The sequence below is a fragment of the Ambystoma mexicanum genome, chromosome 11, assembly GCF_040938575.1.
Source record: "Ambystoma mexicanum isolate Mex_15411 chromosome 11, UKY_AmexF1_1, whole genome shotgun sequence".
NCBI classification, from domain to species: Eukaryota; Metazoa; Chordata; class Amphibia; order Caudata; family Ambystomatidae; genus Ambystoma; species Ambystoma mexicanum.
Window position 1 is genome coordinate 1,474,974,731 of NC_090934.1, and position 23,192 is coordinate 1,474,997,922.

A 23,192-nucleotide genomic window follows, 5' to 3' on the forward strand; every position below is an offset into this window, starting at 1 on the left:
CTGCCTGCGTGGCACTTTTGGACCAAAAGAATCCTCCCTATATTGTTATATGAGCTGGAAACCATTCCCACTGATTCGCCATTCAAATTTAATCAGTGGGAAGCGAAATTTTGGCACACAGTGTTACATCTGCCCCAATGCACACCGACTCCATGGATGACATATGAGTTGGGGCTGCTCTCTCTCCAGGCACACTACAGCTGGCGCCTGTGCTCTCTCTTTAGGAAATGTTTGTTGTCCACCAATGAAAACGTTTTGCTCAAAACTCTCTTGCAGTATTTGTTTACAGATTAACTTTGCAGGTTCTCTAATGACTGGTTAGACAAAGTGTACTGTATACTGGTTAAAGCTGATATAACCATCAACCTGTTGTTGTTTAATCCTGATAAAGCAAAATCAAAGATATACCGGACTGATTGGATTAACACCTGTGAGCTTTGTTTAACGTTTCGTGATGGTGACACTGTGCGCTTCCCATCGAAAAGGATAGTCACTCTGCCACCATACTTGATACGTTCTCCCTCACCCAATTATCGTCATGGAATAATTCGGCTGCGCTTTAACTTGTGAGTCACACTTGACATAAAGGCAAGGCGCGCTCTTGTGAGTGTTGAACAAAATGTATGTCGTTTTTGCAATAACTACACTATTCCTGAGACCCTTGTCCACTTGATCACGGAGTGTACGCTGTTAAGATCTAAAAGAGAAACTGCCTTCACAAGACATTGTGAATATCTGGGAAATATATCTCAGCCTGAATGTTGGGCAGTATTGTTGGGGTGTAATAACATGGCAATACAAATTGCAGCTGTTAATTTCTTACTCAGCCTTAATATGGAAGAAAATGTGGAATCGAAACAATCATAGCTGAGTATGTTTACCTAGGCTTGGAGGTAACGAGTATGGTTTAATGTTTGGCAATTAGGTAACTGATTTTACCGATTTACTTTATAGTTTGCATTCTGCATTTTGCACAATATAGGTATGTGAAGTCATTGCTTCTTTGCTATCATGAACTGAGAATTTTTCTTTTTTTTGTATTGTATGCGTTACTTTTAGCACTGTAGCAATGATGCTGAGAGATATGTTGAGAGTTAAATTAATTGTTAGTTGAATTTTATAATGTTAATCAAGTAATCAAGTAATCAATTTTAAGAAATGTTTTGGGAATAATTGTTTTATGATATGTTTTGTATCTATTTTGAAAGGTTGATTGAATTCAACCATATCAAATAAAAATAAATAAATAAATAATGGAAGGTTTGGGGTTGAGGGTGTGTGGTGTAGATTGGAAGTAGGAAGGGTGACTGTCTGAACTAGAGGGAGGAGTGAAGGGTGGCTCTAGGGAAGGACAACATGGTGGTGCGATACGTATTGGAAAATAATGGGCACAGTCGGAGACAAGATCAGTAGGGTCACAATGTAATACAGGGTGCGCAGTATGCTAGTTCAAAACAGCACAAGGGCACCATAACAGGCAAAATCAATGGGGTCGGAAAGAAATACCGCGTGCACTGTGAACTATTTCTAGTCTGTGCTATAGGTGCAGGGTATGATGTGAGAAGTGACTCATTGATAATAGATATAGTGCTGCTAATAGACAGCAGTGGCCGCTGCGATATGCCATAAGGCAACATTAATCTTCAAGGTTAGTGTTCCGAAGCAGCTGTGAAAGAGGAGGCACTATATGTTCCTGGTATAGGCCTAGCCATTAAATACTAAAGGGTTAGTTTGGGCTGTGGCAGATGGCGGGGACAACTCGAAATATGATCGCATGGAACGAGATGGGTGCGAAATCAGAGTACCTTAATATCACAGGTCAGAGGCTCGCAACAGCGAACAGACGGCAAACAGGAAGTCGGCCTTGTTCCTAGGCCTTCTTCTGCCAGGCCGGCTACCGCCTGCCGGAGGCGGGTGATTCAAAATAAGCAGCGCTGTTGCTTAGAAACCGAGTCGAGCCTCGGTTTCACCCCGCATCGCACCGGCCATGCTGAAGTCAGGTGATGCACTCTTTCGTGCTGGAGGGGTATAAACGGATCGCAAAGTATGCAAATTATGCTGGCATCTAAGGTAGTACACATAGTGGTAGTGGGGGCTTGCAGGAGGTACCCATGATCAAGCTGGGTTGGATACAGTGAGGAGGACTGCTCCTGCAGTCATGGGTGAACTGGGATCCAACCCTCTCCGCGAGCAGCGATATTCGTAATGTGAGCAGATGGCAAACAGGAAGTCGGCCTTGTTCCTAGGCCTTCTTGCACCTGGCCGGCTACCACCTACCGGAGGCGGGTGATTCAAAATAAGCAGTGCTTAGCAATCTCTCTACATGAGTTACTAATTTGTCTGGGTTTTCTGTGGTCAGTAGCTCTTTCTGTGTCTTTGATTAATGCTAGGATGCGGGATGTCTCCTCTTCGCTGAAGGCTAAGGTAGTGGCGTGTTTGGTCATTAGAAAATGACATCACTCAGAATGTTAATAAATAGAATGGGTGCGAGCCAGTTGTTGTGCCACTCCAAAAACTGGAATAAAACACACAAGACAACTATTTCTGGCACGCACACTAATTGTGTTACCTGCCCAACGAAGAAGCTACTTATGCATTACCTGCCCACCGAAGAAGCTATTTATGCATTACCTGCCCAATGAAGAAGCTACTTATGCGTTACCTGCCACAACAAAGAAGCTACTTATGCGTTACCTGCCCACTGAAGAAGCTACTTATGCGTTACCTGCCCAACGAAGAAGCTACTTATGCATTACCTGCCCAACGAAGAAGCTACTTATGCATTATCTGCCACAACAAAGAAGCTACTTATGCGTTACCTGCCCACCGAAGAAGCTACTTATGACTTACCTGCCCACCGAAGAAGCTACTTATGCGTTACCTGCCCAAAGAAGAAGCTACTTATGCGTTACCTGCCACAACAAAGAAGCTACTTATGCGTTACCTGCCCACTGAAGAAGCTACTTATGCGCTACCTGCCCAACGAAGAAGCAACTTATGCATTACCTGGCCAACGAAGAAGCTACTTATGCGTTACCTGCCACAACAAAGAAGCTACTTATGCGTTACCTGCCCACTGAAGAAGCTACTTATGCGACACCTGCCCAGCGGGAGCCATCCTTCCTTCTCTGTTGCAATGAGATCCTCTTTGCTTTTTATTAAAATGCAGAGCTATGCAGAATTGCTTCACCTCATCAATCCTATTCATGAATGATCAGAATTCCTAATTTTCTGTTGGGGTGTTCAAACCATGACAGGGTGGAGAAAGGTCCCGAAGTTGGAGGACAGCACGGAAATCATTTCGCAACGAGTGTGATAACATAATATTGGCTTCAAAGCACACGGAACACAGCGGTACTGCATCTTTGTCCTTCATAAAAGGTGTTCATTATTACCCCACTTAATGAGACTCTTTCTAAAGCACGGTCTCCTATTTTCTTTTCTCTTCCCATCCAAGTTCTCAGGAAACCACTCCATTGTTGAATTCAGATGGACGAGCAATGTCCCTGATTCCCTGGGATGGGTGCCCCACGGTTTGCGCCCCCTCCGCCATGCCCACCTGGATGCCCTGAAGATCACCTGCCGCTCACATAACACACTTAACCCATTATGGCTGGCTATGAATAACTGGAATGTGGGGAAATTTAGTGAGTTTATTGGTCAATGCGTTAACTTGAATTCCACCGAGAGGGGCATGCTGGGTAAGCGAGGGGGCTTTCTTGACATTGCAGTACAGAAGGAGAAAAGACAGTATCGCAAAGAAAGAGCAGTGGACGCTACTCGTCCTAGCTTAGAGAAGAGCAACATTCTTAGAGCTCTTTCTACCAAATATAGAAACTGGCTCAGAGGGCACGGGTACTGCACGTTGAATAGTAACTGGAAATGTATGTATGCCCTCCTGAAGTCTAATGTAACAGGGAATATTGCTCCTACTATGGCCAATCCCTGACCAATGCTAGTGGGCATGAGCTCAGTGTGGCATGGGAAGAGGCCTGGATCGAGCAATGATCCTATTCATAACGGAGGAAGCGCGGACTGAAGTTACATCGGGAATTGTAGAGCCTCCTCTAGACCGCTCTTTTGGGTGGGACTCGGACAATATTCTCGTTTTAATTAATAATTTGAAATCGCCCAGGTCCCCTGCACCTGATTCCATTGCCAGTGTGGCGTTTAAAGCAAATCTTGACTTTTGGGCACGGCAACTGAACCATTTATTCCAGTGAATACTGGCTAGTGGCGATATACCTGATAGCTGGAGGGAGTCCATTCTAGTCCCGGTCTACGAGAGTGGTGATAGAAAGGACCCCTCCAACTATAGAGGTCTTGCTATGTTGGATACCAGCTCTAAGATATTTGCAGCATTATTATTCAAGCGCCTTTCGTAGTGGGTAGAAAATATCACCACCTTGGCAGATTTTAAACAGCCTTTAGAAAGGGCTGCAGTACAATTAACTCCTTATGTCCACTTCATTACCTAATTAGCGCAACCTGTAAACACGTGGAGAGGAAGATGTTTCTATGCTTCGTAGACTTCACCGAAGCTTTCGATTCAGTGTCTCGACCGGGAGTGGATCCAGCCTTACTAGACTTCATACGTCTGTAAGAACGAGAAAATATCGAGTACCACAAAAGAAATACATCAATCACGGGCTGAAAAGATTTACAGATCTTTTAATACTGTACATTTACAAAGAAATACAAATAGCTATCTGGCTCCCAACACCCCGCAATGTGTACCAGCCCGACAGAAAGAGGCGAGAGAGCGCTGGACGTCTAAACATTCGTGCTTTTATACAATTTTGAGTAATATTGTCCAGCCCCTCTTCACGTTAATAATTTGTGGTCTAAAGTTTGTGCCTAGTTCACATTCGGTTCACACAATATTTTGCAAAGGATTACACATGTTTGTATTTCCGCGGCGATACAATGACAATGTATGTTCCCAAATCCTACTGCAAGCTCACTTTACAATTCTGTTTCAATCGAGTTCGGCCTGTGTCCACGCTCAGGGTTTGCTTTACATTGTTTCAGCTGTGTACTCGTGGATGAGTCTTGTGAGCGTAGACAATGCTTAGACAACAGTTCATGTGTCTCATTACCTAGTCTAAACAGTCGGCTCTTGGACAGTCTAAACATTAACAGAACTCAAAGGTCGGGAGGCTTGGTTGCAAGTTGAAAACACAGTCCACCATTTTAGAACAGAGGACATACGAACAGAAATCAAAATGGCGGATGACTCTTAAAATGGCGGCGAAGTCGATCCAAAATCGGAACCTTGCAACACGGTTTTCCTCATAGAGCGACTAGGCTTAGGCCAATATAAAACAAAAGGAGGCACTCTACGATATCCGTTTAACACGTCTGCTATCCCGTGCTACAAAGGTTTATGTTCACTTAAGTCAAGATGCCAGGAAGATAAAGAACAACTGAGGTTTAAAACAAGGGTGCACTTTAACACCCATGTTGTTTAACATTTATATCTCTGACATCGGTTCAGTCCTCACCTCGGTGCGTAAGTTTCCACCTTGTGTAGGGTGCCGTGACTGCTCTATGCAGACGACACAGTTCTCATCGACCTCACTCCGATTGGGTTGCAGCCAGCAGTCGAAGTGGTCTAGTTTTAAAAATTAAATTTTACCATTCATATACTTTTATTTTTAAAAGAAACCGTTCCGGGAAGGCTTCTTTTAAAAAACAAAAAGTCTAGGAAGAATTGAAGCTTGCACTAAACATTCCCTTAAACAGCAGGCGCATGTGTTTGAGGGTTTGTATTGCGCGAGGGAGGGGGCATGGCGATGGGGTTTGTGGGGAGCGGGAGAGGTGGGGGGCAAGCCAGCAGGCACCATAGTTTTTTCGTACACTTGGACCACTGGTTGCAGCAGCTATTGTACGCTTGCCTCTTATTCTTCATTGAAGCAATTGGTTATAAACAGAGTTAATAGCAAACTATTGTTTATAGGTAACGAACGTCATCTGGAAAATCAGTTTGTATTGAAATTGGAACAGCTGCCTTTGGAAGTTGTTGACAAGTTTGTTTCCCTGGGATTGCCTTTCAAGTCCTCACCATCTAAATCGATCTATGAAGAATATATTATAACAGAAATCTGGAAGAAATACAAAGGTGGTGATAAGGTGGGAGGGCTGTGGTCCATTGACTGTACTAGTATAGTACTCGCCTTCTCTACGGACTGGAGATTGTATCCGAGACACACCTAGAGTCTCTAGAATTTATACAAGGTAGAATTCTCCTCTCAATTTTAGGGGTGCCCAGACCGGTCCTGGTGGAAGCGGAAAGGTTGGAGCTGGGGGTGCTGCCAATTAGAGCATGTTGGTCAATTCGACGTGATAAGCTGTATATTCAATGTGTTGCTCGTTTGCCCGAGGACCCTACTCTAATGGGACTCCTTGCCGTTGGCAATTAACCTTCTCAGAGAAATGCTTTTTTATAAATGTCTCAGGGAAACTACTGTGTCACACTATCTAATATTATCCTGACGGCTGAACAAGTGCTTACTTTACTTTGCATTGAAGATCATTTTATTAGGAATGAGCTATGAATGCGACATCATTGCAGGGGGGAAATGCTGCTATAGATTGTACATCCATTAGAGTTTCAAGGCTAACACCCCTTGCTCATATTTAACTAATTTATGTGATGTGAAACTAAAAAGATTGACAACTTATTTGCGTTTCAACCTGTTGCCAACCAGGGAATATTTGGGCTGTTGGTCCAAACCCCGGCTGAAGAGAGACACTGCAGATTACGTAACACAACCGAGGAAAGCGCTAGCCACACTGTGGCAGAATGCCGGGCCTCGAAAGCTCGATATGTGAAGGCATAACCGAGATCTCCTGTCTAAGCTCGCTTCGGCCCGCTCCAATCAATTCTGGGATCAATATATTGAGCGGAACATCCGGTCAATACTGCGCCGGCCCGTTAGATACGGCAGGGGTTTTGATCTCTCCCGGTTAAGTACCTCTGTCTCTTCTATTAGAAAACGATGCTCATTACGAAATTGGCACAGTTTGAGATTGTATTGCTAATGATAATTTAGTTTTTATGGAATTGGTTGGTTTGTGAATTGGAAATGTAATTCAAATTAAATTGGAATTAAAATTCTGTCCCTTTGCTGAAAAGTAGATAATTTAGCTCAATTGACCCCAGGCAGAGATATCACAGGACATCTTTTCGCAGAGACTGTAACGAATCAACTTCTGGGGCACCTGTGGTCCAGGGATGAATATCGTTTTCTAAATCACCAATCAGCCCCACACCTCTAGTACACCAGAAGGGATCCAAACAGAGTTCAATGCAAATCAGCTATAACCCTCCTTGTCCAATTTTTGGTAATGTGGACAGAGTGGCAGGCTTTTCTCTGCAAGGTCGTGGATGGTTGGTTGGTTGCAACACAGTGAAAATACAATTATTACCAAATGATCAAAAGGACTGTCCAGTCAAGGTTGTATAAAATATCTACTTTATTATTATTACAACAGACAGTTCTAACACCCTACAAAATACAACCCTCCCTGTAAAGGAACACAGAGGACAGACAGTTTCAAGAAGGAAAGGGAAGCACTCTGGATACTACCAGGAGGGTAGTCGGTAAAGCAATCAGTTTGAACTGTTCCAGGTTATTTGGTTTAAGCACCAAGGGAGCACAGGGTTGTAAATGTTACCAGGGGCCTTCAGAGAAGGCGCAGGGGGACAGAACCACAATGTACCTAGTGCTTGAAATGATCTTGATGCTCAACAGCATTGAGTAGGTTGCAGGACGCTTTGCAGCTTCTGCGACAGAGTTCAAGATGGGAGACATCTCCGTGTATCAGGCGGCAGGCAGTTCGGCAAGCGAGGCTGGACAGACCGCTGCAGGCTGGCCTGCACGGTGGCTCAGGGTTAAGAATCATTGTCTCTGTGCTGGATTACAGATCTGGACGCTGGTCGAGGTGTCTCAAACGGCTCTGGCGACTGTGGCGTGACAACAGTCAGTGGTGCAGCCGGTCAGGGTTCGAGGGCTTGAGTGCCTCGAAAATGTCTTTATAAGATGGATGCTGGTTGAGACGCTTGTTGTGGCACTTCTCCTAGCTTCTCCGCAGGGTGGTCGTCCTTTATGGTGGACGGCCCAAAGTTGAGGAGAGTGTTTGCAGGCAATGGCCTTGTCCTTTGTTCAGAGACTCTCTGGCACTTCCTGCCTAGGAAGCTTGCTGGCAGAACCTAGCAGGGCATGCTGTGTGCTGGCTGGATACCGGTTCTGGAGCTGCTGTATGGGTCCTCTGAGTCTGGTATCTCCGTTAGTTCCCTGGGACATGCTTAAGAGAGAGATATTGCTTCCCTCTTTGAGATCCTGGCCTTCCTTCACTGGCAGAAGGTGTAAGGCAGACGGTACCGCCCTATGGACGAGAACAATGTGGAGGCCGAGCTTTTTCAGTAGCCAGCCCAAAACTGTGGAATTCATTACCTCTTTCCCTTCTCAGGATTTCAGACTTCAATCTTTTCAAAACAGTTCTGGAGACTTATTTGTTCTGTTAAAACCATGGTGGAGTATCTTTCTTTCTGTATATTAGCCAGTGCTTCGAGGCGGCCAGTGATGATTAGCGCTAAACAAAAGTTTGATAGACTGATTGATCCCTCTGAGCTCTTTAACCTCTCTCTTTCCACTGCACTCTTCCCTGCCTCCTCCACATCTGAAAATGTCTGAACCTTTTGAAGAAACCCTCTGCTGACCCAATCATCCCGACCAACCATTACCCGTGTTCCTCCTACCCCATTACTCAGAGATCCTTGAGCAGGTGGTCTTCAACCATATCACTAAGCACCTTGTGGTCAGTGGTCTTGGAGGTCCACTTTGGTCAGTCTTGCTTAGTAAACACTCCACCGAGACTGCACTCATGCACATCTACAGCTTTCTATCTAATGCTCACCACTCCGAAGCCTCTTCTATACTCAACCGTTTGGACTCTTTTGCTGTTATTGGCTCTGTCGACCACTTCTCTCTCCTCCGCACTCTCCCACACCTTAGATTTCACAAAAGTGATCTAGCCTGAGTGTCTATCTGGTAAGTCCCTCCTTTAAAAGCTCCTGGAACTCAAGAACCTCTCACTCACCCCTCTCCATGTCGCGTTCCCCCAAGGATCAGTCCTTGGACCTCTGCTCTTCATCCTCTATACCTCTGTCCTAGGAAGACCTACCTCACTCCTTGGCTTTCACTATCACCTCATTGCTGATGACGCTGAACTATTGTTCTCCTTTCATTCCTTCAGCCCAATGATCTCGGAACAGATCACCAGGTCTTGGTGCAATCCATTACTGGATGGTTCTCTGCTGTCTCATGCTGAACTCTTCAAAAACCAGCCATCTTTCTCCAGACTTCGATCACCATCCCTATTGCCCCATCTCCCATCTCCTTCCCACCTGACATTCCTGCTCCTTTGCCTGAGGCTTGCAACTATGGATTCATCCTTGATAGAGACCCATGACTGCAACAATGAATCACTCACACCTACCCTGCTGCTGCACTAACCTCCTCAACATTTCGGAAAATGTGTCCATTTCTTACCATTCTACAAAGACTCTAATTTCCAACCTTATGTTCAGCAAACTCGGCTACTGCTTTACTATTCCTCCACCTTACCCTCTACTCCTTCTTCCTTCTAGAGGAAGTCCTCAACTTCCCAACCCTCGACCCACTTTTACCTAACAACGCCCTGCTGCTTGGCTCTTTAAGCAATCCCTTTTCAAGTTGTTTCCATTAGTTACAAAGCTATCATTGTTTTTTCCTCAGTAGGTCGCTGCCTGTATCCTTCTCTACTCACATTATCATTCCCTCTGTTCCTCCTCTACACTCAAACTAACTCCCCCTGTGCCTCCTCTCACTTCTGCTTTTTTGTCTACTCCCCTATTCCATTGGAACACGTAGGCCATTTTAAGCAAAGCCATACTGTGAACAGGCTCAGACTGGCCTATATGGCAATGCCCACATTGCAGACCCAATATTCTAGTATGTGCCCGTTTTGTTGGTCCAAGATGGCCCTTTTTTGGACAATGTAGGCTAGTTTGATGCATAACCACACTGTGCAGCTAGCAGTTTTATTGACCAAATATTCTTTAAAATGCACAATTTCCAACACATGTAACTGCAAAACGCCCATGTGGGTACTACTCAAACAGGCAGTCACAAAAGAAGTGCGATGCCATTTGTGACTGTAGGCCACTTTTTCATTGGTGCCAGAGCCAATATTATGCCCCAGTGCGAGCTTGATTGTGCACTGGCCACAAAGGGAGCAGCCCCCACACACTTCCGAGCCTTCCTACTGGACCCCGCTACTCCGTCCAGTGCCAAGTAATACTGTAATTGTGTACGTTTGTACAGTACTCCGCTTAAGAGTGCAGCACTTGATCCCATAGGTTAATGTTGCCTTTCTAAGTCACCTGTATTTTTTGTCCCTGGTGCATGCCCCACTTTGTTCAGCACTTGTTCTCATCTTTGTGCTATTGTACAGGCACCCTTCTTGGAAACGCCTCCCCTGTCAGTAAAGGTGTTATTGCACAGGCACCCTTCTTGGGAACGCCTCCACTGTCATTAAAGGTGCTCTTGTACAGGCACCCTTCTTGGGACTGCCTCCACTGTCAGTAAAGGTGCTCTTGTACAGGCACCCTTCTTGGGACTGCCTCCACTGTCAGTAAAGGTGGTATTGTACAAGCACCCTTCTTGGGAGTGCCTCTGCTGTCAGTAAAGGTGGCATTGTGCAAGCACCCTTCTTGGAAATGGCTCCCCTGTCAGTAAAGGTGTTATTGTACAGGCACCCTTCTTGGGTCTGCCTCCACTGTCAGTAAAGGTGTTATTGCACAGGCACCCTTCTTGGGAACGCCTCCACTGTCATTAAAGGTGCTCTTGTACAGGCACCCTTCTTGGGACTGCCTCCACTGTCAGTAAAGGTGCTCTTGTACAGGCACCCTTCTTGGGACTGCCTCCACTGTCAGTAAAGGTGGTATTGTACAAGCACCCTTCTTGGGAATGCCTCTGCTGTCAGTAAAGGTGGCATTGTGCAAGCACCCTTCTTGGAAACGGCTCCCCTGTCAGTAAAGGTGTTATTGTACAGGCACCCTTCTTGGGTCTGCCTCCACTGTCAGTAAAGGTGGTATTGTACAAGCACCCTTCTTGGGAATGTTTCTGCTGTCAGTAAAGGTGGTATTTTACAGGCACCCTTCTTGGGAACGCCTCTGCTGTCAGTAAAGGTGGTATTGTACAGGCACCCTTCTTGGGAACGCCTGTGCCGTCAGTAAAGGTAGTATTGTACAGGCACCCTTCTTGGGAACTCCTCCTCTGTCAGTAAAGGTGGTATTGTACAGGCACCTTTCTTGAGAACGCCTCCGCTGTCAGTAAAGGTGGTATTGTACAGGCACCCTTCTTGGGAATGCCTCCACTATCAGTAAAGGTGGTATTGTACAAGCACCCTTCTTGGGAACACCTCCACTGTCAGTAAAGGTGGTATTGTACAGGCACCCTTTTTGGGAACGCCTCCACTGTCAGTAAAGGTGGTATTTCACAGGCACCCTTATTGGGAATTCCTCCACTGTCAGTAAAGGTGGTATTGTACAGGCACCCTTCTTGGGAACACCTGTGCTGTCAGTAAAGGTGCTATTGTACAGGCTCCCTTCTTGGGAACGCCTCCGCTGTCAGTAAAGGTGCTATTATACAGGCGCCCTTCTTGGGAACACCTGGTATTGTACAGGCACCCTTCTTGGGAACGCCGCCACTGTCAGTAAAGATGATATTGTACAGGCACCCTTCTTGGCAACCCCTTCGCTGTCAGTAAAGGTGGTATTGTACAGGCACCCTTCTTGGGAACGCCTCCGCTGTCAGTAGGGGTGGCATTGTACAAGCACCCTTCTTGGGAACACCTCCGCTGTCAGTAAAGGTGGTATTTTACAGGCACCCTTCTTGGGAATGCTTCCACTGTCAGTAAAGGTGGTATTTTACAGGCACCCTTCTTGGGAACGCCTCCGCTGTCAGTAAAGGTGGTATTGTACAGGCACCCTTCTTGGGAACGCCTGTGCTGTCAGTAAAGGTAGTATTGTACAGGCAACCTTCTTGGGAACTCCTCCTCTGTCAGTAAAGGTGGTATTGTACAGGCACCTTTCTTGAGAACGCCTCCGCTGTCAGTAAAGGTGGTATTGTACAGGCACCCTTCTTGGGAACGCCTCCACTATCAGTAAAGGTGGTATTGTACAGGCACCCTTTTTGGGAACGCCTCCACTGTCAGTAAAGGTGGTATTTCACAGGCACCCTTATTGGGAATTCCTCCGCTGTCAGTAAAGGTGGTATTGTACAGGCACCCTTCTTGGGAACACCTGTGCTGTCAGTAAAGGTGCTATTGTACAGGCTCCCTTCTTGGGAACGCCTTCGCTGTCAGTAAAGGTGCTATTATACAGGCGCCCTTCTTGGGAACACTTGGTATTGTACAGGCACCCTTCTTGGGAACACCGCCACTGTCAGTAAAGATGATATTGTACAGGCACCCTTCTTGACAACACCTTCGCTGTCTGTAAAGGTGTTATTGTACAGGCACCTTTCTTGGGAACGCCTCAACTATCATTAAAGGTGGTATTGTACAGGCACCCTTCTTGGGAACGCCTCCGATGTCAGTAAAGGTGGCATTGTACAAGCACCCTTCTTGGGAACACCTCCGCTGTCAGTAAAGGTGTATTTTACAGGCACCCTTCTTTGGAATGCCTCCACTGTCAGTAAAGGTGGTATTGTACAGGGACCCTTCTTGGGAACACCTCCGCTGTCAGTAAAGGTGCTATTGTACAGGGACCCTTCTTGGGAACACCTCCGCTGTCAGTAAAGGTGCTATTGTACAGGCACCCTTCTTGGGAACGCCTCCGCTGTCAGTAAAGGTGCTACTGTACAGGTACCCTTCTTGCGAACACCTCTGCCGTCAGTAAAGGTGCTATTATACAGGCACCCTTCTTGGGAACGCCTGGTATTGTACAGACACCTGTTATGCTTGATCCAAATGGCGCTGGTGCGCAATGTATTCTGGGAGCGCTCAGAGCCATGATGGATATTTACTTCATACCGCAGTGAAAAGCTGCACACATTTTGCTGAGTGTTAGATTCACGGTGCCGAGAAAAACATGCTTTCCAAGCCTGGTATGCGGTCAAGGACATTTCTGCTGGGAAAGCTACCTTTGTTATGGCTTACTACTGTTCTCTGTGGAGCGTGTTTTTAGAGAAGGGAGGCACTGCACTTCTTGGGGGGAGCTCTCGATTGACCCAGCTGGCAACCGACGGCTGTTCCTCAAATGCGCAAGTGCAATTTCCAGAAGGTTCGAGAATTGACTCCCCTTTGTGGAATGTGTATATATGCGGAAGCCCGGAGGTGGTCAGGTGAGACTTCAGCCGGAGAAGGATGCTTACGTCCGGCCCTCCTGTGAGCTGTGGTGCTCTCGGCCTGGCTGTTCCCGGGGTCTTCCAGCCGCTTATGGGCGAGATGAGGAATTCTGTTACGCTCACTGTGATGTATTTCCTTTTGAATTCTTTATTTTTTCTGTGTTTTTGTGAGTTATTTCTATGTATTACTGAGCTTTGAATAAATAGCCGTATAAGAGCTGATTATCTTCTAAGAGTGCGTGGCTGAGTTATTGCGTCTGTCTACGTTCAAAGTATTTGCTCTGTAATTGCATTGGTGATTTATGTTTGTTCCGTGCACTTTGGGGAGAGCAATACAACACCCTTCTTGGGAATGCCTCCACTGTCAGTAAAGATGGTGTTGTACAGGAACCCTTCTTGGTAACACCTGGTATTTTACAGGCACCCTTCTTGGGAATGCCTCCGCTGTCAGTAAAGGTGGTATTGTACAGGGACCCTTCTTGGGAACGCCTCCGCTGTCAGTAAAGGTGGTATTGTACAGGCACCTTTCTTGGGAACGCCTCCGCTGTCAGTAAAGGTGCTATTGTACAGGCAGCCTTCTTGCAAAACGCCTCTGCTGTCAGTAAAGGTGGTGTTATAGAGAGACTCTTCTTGGGTACATCTCCGCTGTCAGTAAAGGTGGTATTGTACAGGCATCCTTCTTGGGAACGCCTCTGCTGTCAGTAAGGGTGCTATTGTACAGGCACCCTTCTTGGGACCGCCTCCTCTGTCAGTAAAGGTGCTATTGTACCGGCACCCTTCGTGGGAACTCCTCCGCTGTCAGTAAAGGTGCTACTGTACAGGTACCCTTCTTGCGAACGCCTCTGCTGTCAGTAATGGTGGTATTATACAGGGACCCTTCTTGGGAACGCCTGGTATTGTACAGGCACCCTTCTTGGGAATGACTCTACTGTCAGTAAAGGTGGTGTTGTACAGGAACCCTTCTTGGGAACACCTGGTATTTTACAGGCACCCTTCTTGGGAATGCCTCTGCTGTCAGTAAAGGTGATATTGTACAGGCACCTTTCTTGGGAATGCCTCCGCTGTCAATAAAGGTGGTATTGTACAGACACCTTTCTTGGGAACGCCTCCGCTGTCAGCAAAGGTGTTATTGTACAGGCAGCCTTCTTGCGAAACGCCTCCGCTGTCATTAAAGGTGGTATTATAGAGGGACCCTTCTTGGGAACACCTCCGCTGTCAGTAAAGGTGGTATTGTACAGGCACCCTTCTTGGGAACGCCTCCGCTGTCAGTAATGGTGCTATTGTACAGGCACCCTTCTTGGGAACGCCTGGTATTATACAGGCACCCTTATTGGGAACGCCTCCTCTGTCAGTAAAGGTGCTATTGTACAGGCACCCTTCTTGGAAATGCTGCCACTGCCAGTAAAGGTGGTATTGTACAGGCACCCTTCTTGGGAATGCCTCTGCTGTCAGTAAAGGTGGTATTGTACAGGCAACTTTCTTGGGAACGCCTCCGCTGTCAATAAAGGTGGTATTGTACAGACACCTTTCTTGGGAACGCCTCCGCTGTCAGCAAAGGTGTTATTGTACAGGCAGCCTTCTTGCGAAACGCCTCCGCTGTCATTAAAGGTGGTATTATAGAGGGACCCTTCTTGGGAACACCTCCGCTGTCAGTAAAGGTGGTATTGTACAGGCACCCTTCTTGGGAACGCCTCCGCTGTCAGTAATGGTGCTATTGTACAGGCACCCTTCTTGGGAACGCCTGGTATTATACAGGCACCCTTATTGGGAACGCCTCCTCTGTCAGTAAAGGTGCTATTGTACAGGCACCCTTCTTGGAAATGCTGCCACTGCCAGTAAAGGTGGTATTGTACAGGCACCCTTCTTGGGAACTCCTCTGCTGTCAGTAAAGGTGGTATTGTACAGGCACCCTTTTTGGGAACGCCTCTGCTGTCAGTAAAGGTGCTATTGTACAGGCACCCTTCTTGGGAACGCCTCCGCTGTCAATAAAGGTGCTATTGTACAGGCACCCTTCTTGGGATTTCCTCTGCTGGCAGTAAATGTGTTATTGTACAGGCACCCTACTTGGGAACGCTGCCACTGTCAGTAAAGGTGGCATTGTACAGGCACCCTTCTTGGGAACGCCTCTGCTGTCAGTAAAGGTGCCATTGTACAGGCACCCTTCTTGGGAACGCCTCGGCTGGCAGTAAATGTGTTATTGTACAGGCACCCTTCTTGGGAACGCCGCCACTGTCAGTAAAGGTGGTATTGTACAGGCACCCTTCTTGGGAACGCCTCTGCTGTCAGTAAAGGTGCTATTGTACAGGCACCCTTCTTGGGAACGCCACTGTCAGTAAAAGTGGTACTGTACAGGCACCCTTCTTGGGAACGCTGCCACTGTCAGTAAAGGTGGCATTGTACCGGCACCCTTCTTGGGAACGCCTCTGCTGTCAGTAAAGGTGCTCTTGTACAGGCACCCTACTTGGGAACGCCGCCACTGTCAGTAAAGGTGGTATTGTACAGGCACCCTTCTTGGGAACGCCTCTGCTGTCAGTAAAGGTGCTATTGTACAGGCACCCTTCTTGGGAACGCCTCTGCAGGCAGTAAATGTGTTATTGTACAGGCACCCTTCTTGGGAATGCCTGTGCTGTCAGTAAAGATGGTATTGTACAGGCACCCTTCTTGGGAACGCCTCTGCTGTCAGTAAAGGTGCTATTGTACAGGGACCCTTCTTGGGAACGCCTCTGCTGGCAGTAAATGTGTTATTGTACAGGCACCCTTCTTAGGAACGCCGCCACTGTCAGTAAAGGTGGTATTGTACAGGCACCCTTCTTGGGAACGCCTCTGCTGTCAGTAAAGGTGCTATTGTACAGGCACCCTTCTTGGGAACGCCTCTGCTGTCAGTAAAGGTGCTATTGTACAGGCACCCTTCTTGGGAACGCCTCTGCTGTCAGTAAAGGTGCTATTGTACAGGCACCCTTCTTGGGAACGCCTCTGCTGGCAGTAAAGGTGCTATTGTACAGGCACCCTTCTTGGGAACGCCTCTGCTGGCAGTAAAGGTGTTATTGTACAGGCAGCCTTCTTGCAAAATGCCTCCGCTGTCATTAAAGGTGGTATTATAGAGGGACCCTTCTTGGGAACACCTCCGCTGTCAGTAAAGGTGGTATTGTACAGGCACCCTTTTTGGGAACGCCTCCTCTGTCAGTAAAGGTGCTATTGTACAGGCACCCTTCTGGGAAATGCTGCCACTGTCAGTAAAGGTGGTATTGTACAGGCACCCTTCTTGGGAACTCCTCTGCTGTCAGTAAAGGTGGTATTGTACAGGCACCTTTCTTGGGAACGCCTCCGCTGTCAGTAAAGGTGCTATTGTACAGGCAGCCTTCTTGCAAAACGCCTCTGCTGTCAGTAAAGGTGGTGTTATAGAGAGACTCTTCTTGGGTACATCTCCGCTGTCAGTAAAGGTGGTATTGTACAGGCACCCTTCTTGGGAATGCCTGGTATTATACAGGCACCCTTCTTGGGAACGCATCCTCTGTCAGTAAAGGTGCTATTGTACAGGCACCCTTCTTGGAAATGCTGCCACTGTCAGTAAAGGTGGTATTGTACAGGCACCCTTCTTGGGAACTCCGCCGCTGTCAGTAAAGGTGGTATTGTACAGGCACCCTTCTTGGGAACGCCTCTGCTGTCAGTAAAGGTGCTATTGTACAGGCACCCTTCTTGGGAACGCCTCCGCTGTCAATAAAGGTGCTATTGTACAGGCACCCTTCTTGGGAATGCCTCTGCTGGCAGCAAATGTGTTATTGTACAGGCACCCTTCTTGGGAACGCCTCCAATGTCAGTAAAGGTGCTCTTGTACAGGCACCCTACTTGGGAACGCTGCCACTGTCAGTAAAGGTGGCATTGTACAGGCACCCTTCTTTGGAACGCCTCTGCTGTCAGTAAAGGTGCTATTGTACAGGCACCCTTCTTGGGAACGCCTCTGCTGGCAGTAAATGTGTTATTGTACGGGCACCCTTCTTGGGAACGCCGCCACTGTCAGTAAAGGTGGTATTGTACAGGCACCCTTCTTGGGAACGCCTCTGCTGTCAGTAAAGGTGCTATTGTACAGGCACCCTTCTTGGGAACGCCACTGTCAGTAAAAGTGGTATTGTGCAGGCTCCCTTCTTGGGGACGCTGCTACTGTCAGTAAAGGTGGTATTGTACAGGCACCCTTCTTGGGAACGCCTGTGCTGTCAGTAAAGGTGCTCTTGTACAGGCACCCTTCTTGGGAACGCCTGTGCTGTCAGTAAAGGTGCTCTTGTACAGGCACCCTACTTGGGAACGCCGCCGCTGTCAGTAAAGGTGGTATTGTACAGGCACCCTTCTTGGGAACGCCTCTGCTGTCAGTAAAGGTGCTATTGTACAGGCACCCTTCTTGGGAACGCCTCTGCTGTCAGTAAATGTGTTATTGTACAGGCACCCTTCTTGGGAACGCCTGTGCTGTCAGTAAGGTGGTATTGTACAGGCACCCTTCTTGAGAACGCCTCTGCTGTCAGTAAAGGTGCTATTGTACAGGCACCCTTCTTGGGAACGCCTCTGCTGGCAGTAAATGTGTTATTGTACAGGCACCCTTCTTGGGAACGCCGCCACGGTCAGTAAAGGTGCTATTGTACAGGCACCCTTCTTGGGAACGCCTCTGCTGTCAGTAAAGGTGCTATTGTACAGGCACCCTTCTTGGGAACGCCTCTGCTGTCAGTAAAGGTGCTATTGTACAGGCACCTTTCTTGGGAACGCCTCTGCTGGCAGTAAAGGTGCTATTGTACAGGCACCCTTCTTGGGAACGCCTCTGCTGGCAGTAAAGGTGCTATTGTACAGGCACCCTTCTTGAATGTGTTATTGTAAGTCATTTCTGATTGAAATTGACATCCCTGTGCGTCAAATGAAAACAAGTCTAAAATACTGAAGGAGGGCCCGTAGGAGAATGGTGAGGCTCGAGTGGTCTGGGCCGCAGACCCCCTCAGCCAGAGAAGGTGTTTCCTGAGTTCAGGGTGGGCGTGGCATTTGGGGGCGGCTCAGGAAGAGGAGAAGGTGCCACTGAACCCACCGTACTCCTGACCTGAGGCAAAGTATGAATGAATCACTAAGCACACGCCACCAGAGAGACTTCTTGGCACTAGGTTCACTTGTTTCGACTCCTTGCCAAGTGCATGAAGTGTGAAGTATTGAACGGCTACAGGCAGGTGCTGTTATCGGCGCAGAAAAGAATTCTGCGGAGATTCTAAGCAGAGGGTGTTTGAAGCCCCCTAGGCAGGTGAGGGTGAGGGGGCTGGTGGCCCTCCTCCTACACCAACTTCCACAGCAGACACCATTGCCTCACTCGAAACCTGAGTCTCAGTCACTCACAGACCACCGCAATGACGTCACTGACATCAATAGGCTACATGTGGGAGTGACACGTGCGCACCTGGGAAATTATACTGTTCGTGTTCAAATATCACATTTCGGTTCAAACTCTGAAATCTCAGAGCATTCTGGAGCCGCTGGCCTTGAGATGTCAACGACATAAAGAAGGAGGGGGTGGGGGGGCAGACCTGTCTCTGAGGAGCGTGTGATTAACTTAAAAAAGTCCGCGGGCAGTGGACGACAAAGGGGAGGGGGTGGGGGGGCAGTGGGAGTCATCGGTTCCCAGCAAGAGACAGGCAGACACAGCGCGAGGTGGAGGGGAGAGACAGGCAGACACAGCGCGAGGTGGAGGGGAGAGACAGGCAGACACAGCGCGAGGTGGAGGGGAGAGACAGGCAGACACAGCGCGAGGGGGAGCGCAGTAGACCTGGGCGAGCGGCGGGGGCTGAGAGGGGTCGAGGAGCTCTGAGTGGGGGCGACTTGAGTGCCCGGCAGAGGAGCTGGCAGGAAGTGCCCCGCTGGAGGAGGCAGGGGGCAAAGGCCAAGGGTGCAGGGAGTGAGAGAGAGAGAGAGCAGGGCACAGACTCCCCCGCCCGCCTAGCCCAGCGAAACACGGCATCGGGGCGCTATCTACAGCCAGGACCTCGGAGCTGTTCACGCCAGGGCTGCCTTCTGTCATCAGGGCGATAGGGGAAAGCCGGAGACCAGAGACGTTCCCCCGCGCTGCGATGCCCGGGAGAACAGGGCATGGGCTGAAACCCACCGCCAGCTGCCGATAAGAACATCTACCCCGGGACAAGGCGAGGCCCCCTGGATCCCGAGCCGCCGTCCGTGGCGCGGAACCGCGGACTCTGCCGGGAGCTCGTGCCTGGACCGCGGACTCTGTGTGGTCGGAGACGTAGCAACAGTTGCAGGGAGAGTTGCCCACACTCGCCCTCTGCACGTGTGATGGGGCAGCACGTGCCGGGGTTTCATCAGTGTGACCCCAGGGGTAGCGGAAGAGGAGATCCGCGGACCCCCGGATTCCACGCCCTGCCCTGAGCCTGTGACCTGGGGGCCGATCTCAGTGGCACTGGCAGCCCGTCCACACGAGAGCGCCCCAGGGAAGTCTCGCGGTCCCTGGCAGGCTTCCCCGTGGATCTCAGTGAATTGACACCCTGACACTGAGGTCTGGGGACGCCCTCGTCCTCCGGCTCGCTGGGTGTTGCCGCAAGATCCTGGCACGCGCACTGCCTGCACCCCCCACCCCGAGTATCACCTGCACCACAACCCCACCGCAACCTCGGGGGTCTGGCATCCTGCCCCGCTTGAGTGGGACCTCAGGACTATCCCCGCTGAGCTCCCCCCACCTGCGCCTTGGGTGTGAGATAATGACCGGAGGCGCATAGAATAGAGGCACTGGGACCTCAGGGGGCGTGACACCCCGCCCCGTTGGAGCGTCACTTGCAGGGGGCCCCACTCAGATCTTCAGCAGGAAGATGAAATCTTAGGGTGTTCACAGCATAACTTGAAGGAGGTGCGGTTTCTCTGGGGAGTTCGGGGTGAGGGGAGGTTCTGCCTCTTGGAGTGTACCAAGCCGGAGGATCTGTTTTGAGAGAAATCTCTGGGTGCCACTTGCCCTCAGGGGGGATTGGAAAGCTACCCCCTTGGGTCCTGGCCTGTAACCCCAGGACGTTGAAGCCCTGCCAAGAAGTCCCAGGATGGCGGGGGTGGAGCATCCCGGGCCGGGATAGAGCTGAGCCGCCCCCCCCACATCCACCACTTTGCCTTTGACTGATGCGCGCTATCTACATCCCTGGAACCGCCCCCAGCGCGCCTGAAGAGGGGGGACACCCCACCCACCCGGACACCCCACCCACCCCAGCTCTGACTACACCCAGCGCCGCCGACACTCACCCCGAAAAACATACATGAAAAGCGCCTTCTCCTCCAGGCCGGAGAGGGAGCTATCGGCGCTTCATGCACTTTAACCCTTTCGCCGCCACGGATGGGGAGGATGCCTCGTAGCTGCAGGTGAGTCGGGGGGGGGGGGGATTTGAGGGGGGCTCTAGGTATGAACTCCGGGAATGTCTTATCTGGTGGTTGCATTCGTTACCTGTGCCCTGTCCTTTTCCGGGGCCCCAAATAGCAGCTGGTTCCTTAATTGTACCTTAACCTCTTCGGTGCCAGGGGTATTCCCACCCTCACACCTGGTCCTCTTCACGTGAACCTGGCACACTCTAATTGCAGGTCCCTGGTGACATTATTTGCTCCGTTTTCTTCTCCAACTGTCATGTCCTTCTTACGCATTGGCTTGGCATTCACGTCTCCATGGCTGGCACCAGAGATGCCAGTTCCCTTTGCCATCTGTGTGGGCACTCTTAACTCTCCGTATGTATGGATGGGATTTATGAAGTGCCAGCCTAGCGGGGAAGCAACAGAGGGCTGGCTAAGGGGCAGCACCCAGGGGGTGATTGGAGCAGTAATAGGGAAGGGCCAGGCCCGCCTGACGATGGTGGGTGCCCATTTCAGCTTGATGTTTCGGCTCCCCCCCCTAGCACCCCGCCCCCCTATGTTAAAAGGCAACAAGGTGATAACACTTCTGCATACTTGCCAACATTCTGTGACGAAAAAGATGTAGGATTTCAAAAATAATTCCCATAACAATGACATCACAGGAAAACACAAAACGTACATTGTTGGCACCATTGAAACATTCTAAAATACACAACCCATCAAACAGCACAACATGGAAAGATGTTGAAATGTTAAAAATTTATATTTCTAAATGGTAACTTAACACCAAATTCAATTACCTAACTTCACAGAAGGTAATCGCACAGAACTGGTAGGCAACATTTGACACTGTTCTGAAGCAGCAGCCCAGGCAGTACATATTTAATGCAAGTTGAACACTGAATGACATGGCAACTGACACCCCCTCAGTCTGAAAGGCAGATACTGTGTGTTGGTGTTACACTCTGCTACTTGCCTTTGCTGGTGGTTACCCTAAGGGTTGTCCCGGCAAGAGTGTAGGACAGAGTCAAGCAGCTGTCAGGTCAGTGGATTAGTCTGAGCCCAATCAAAGTATCCACCTACCAGTCCACTGTACAGACAGATTAATTAATGTGTTGCATGCTTTGTCCTGGAGCCTGCCTTGGAGTCACATAAATTACCTTCCACTGTAAAAAGCAGTAGGATCTGTCACCCAAATCTGTAGGCAGTAGAACTGCTTAAAAAGCAGTAGCCTACTGCCTAAATCTGTAGGGTTGGCAAGTATGCTTCTGTATAGCCCCAGGGAACTGATGGCGGGAAGGCTCGACAGGCACCAGAAGGAAAGGAAAAGGGAGAGGAAGATATTGCTGTGTTATAAGAAGACACGCGGGCACTTTCCTGGCCCCCACCCCCTCAGGCTCCAGACCCCTTTCAAGTGAAAAGGTGTAAAGGCCCCGATGCTGTCCCTGGGTTTGCGTGATGAGCCCGAGCGCAGAAAGCTGGGACGGTAGCTCAGCACGTTGAGGGACTGTATCTGAGATAGTATATATTCGAAGCTGCATGTGCATTCAAGTTAAAGCCAAAGGGGGCGCAGAATGGGGGCTAGGGTTTGCCACATATCTAGAGTGGCCATGGGGGGCAGGCGCAGACAGGATCTGGTAGGGCCAGTTTAAAGGGCCACTTTTGGAAATAATGCAAACGGAGACGAGGGTCCGAGAGGGGCCGCGTATTTAAAGGGGGTTGTCTTAAAGTTGGAGCTCGGAGGTGTATTGCAGAATGTTAATGTGATATGACGCGCACCGAGCGCCACACACATCAATGTGTTTAGCATGGAAAGGCCAAAGTTCAGACCCCAAGAGCACCTAATCGAGAGCTTGGCCACAACCACAAGGCCGCACGCGGGTGCAATTCTTCCATTCGCAGAACTGGTCGCTGCCCCTCTCGCCCCCCCACCCCCAGGGACTGCAGGCATGTGAAGAGTGGCCCCTTCAGCTGGGCAAGTGTGGGTGCGGTTCGAACTCCATGCGCCCGAGAAGGGCGGCCCTACCCTCGTGCTGTGATATCGCAGTGGGGGAAGGGAGCAGTCAATAGCCTGCAGCCCTCGGCCCAATCAAGGAATCTACCCCTATCCCTCTGCCCCATGCCTGCCTCTGCCCCATGCCTGCCTCTCCTCATGCCTGCCTCTGCCCCATGTCTGCCTCAGCCCCATGTCTGCCTCTCCCTCATGCCTGCCTCTGCCCCATGCCTGCCTCTGCCCCATGCCTGCCTCTGCCCCATGCCTGCTTGTGCCCCATGCCTGCTTCTGCCCCATGCCTGCCTCTGGCCCATGCCTGCCTCTGCCCCCTGCCTGCCTCTGGCCCATGCCTGCTTCTGCCCCATGCCTGCCTCTGCCCCATGCCTGCCTCTGTCCCATGCCTGCTTCTGCCCCATGCCTGCCTCTGCCCCATGCCTGCCTCTGGC

General features: G+C 49.5%; 1 protein-coding gene across 1 annotated transcript in view; it reads left to right on the plus strand.

The window, feature by feature from the left end:
* The first annotated feature begins 19,079 nt into the window (after positions 1-19,079).
* The window catches only part of LOC138504593 (ADAMTS-like protein 5), a 567,458-nt gene continuing 563,345 nt past the window's right edge, over positions 19,080-23,192 (plus strand). The window contains exon 1 of the mRNA XM_069625180.1: positions 19,080-20,771. Coding sequence (XP_069481281.1) covers positions 20,746-20,771 — 26 coding nt within the window. The 5' untranslated portion in view covers positions 19,080-20,745. The remainder of the gene's footprint in view (positions 20,772-23,192) is intronic.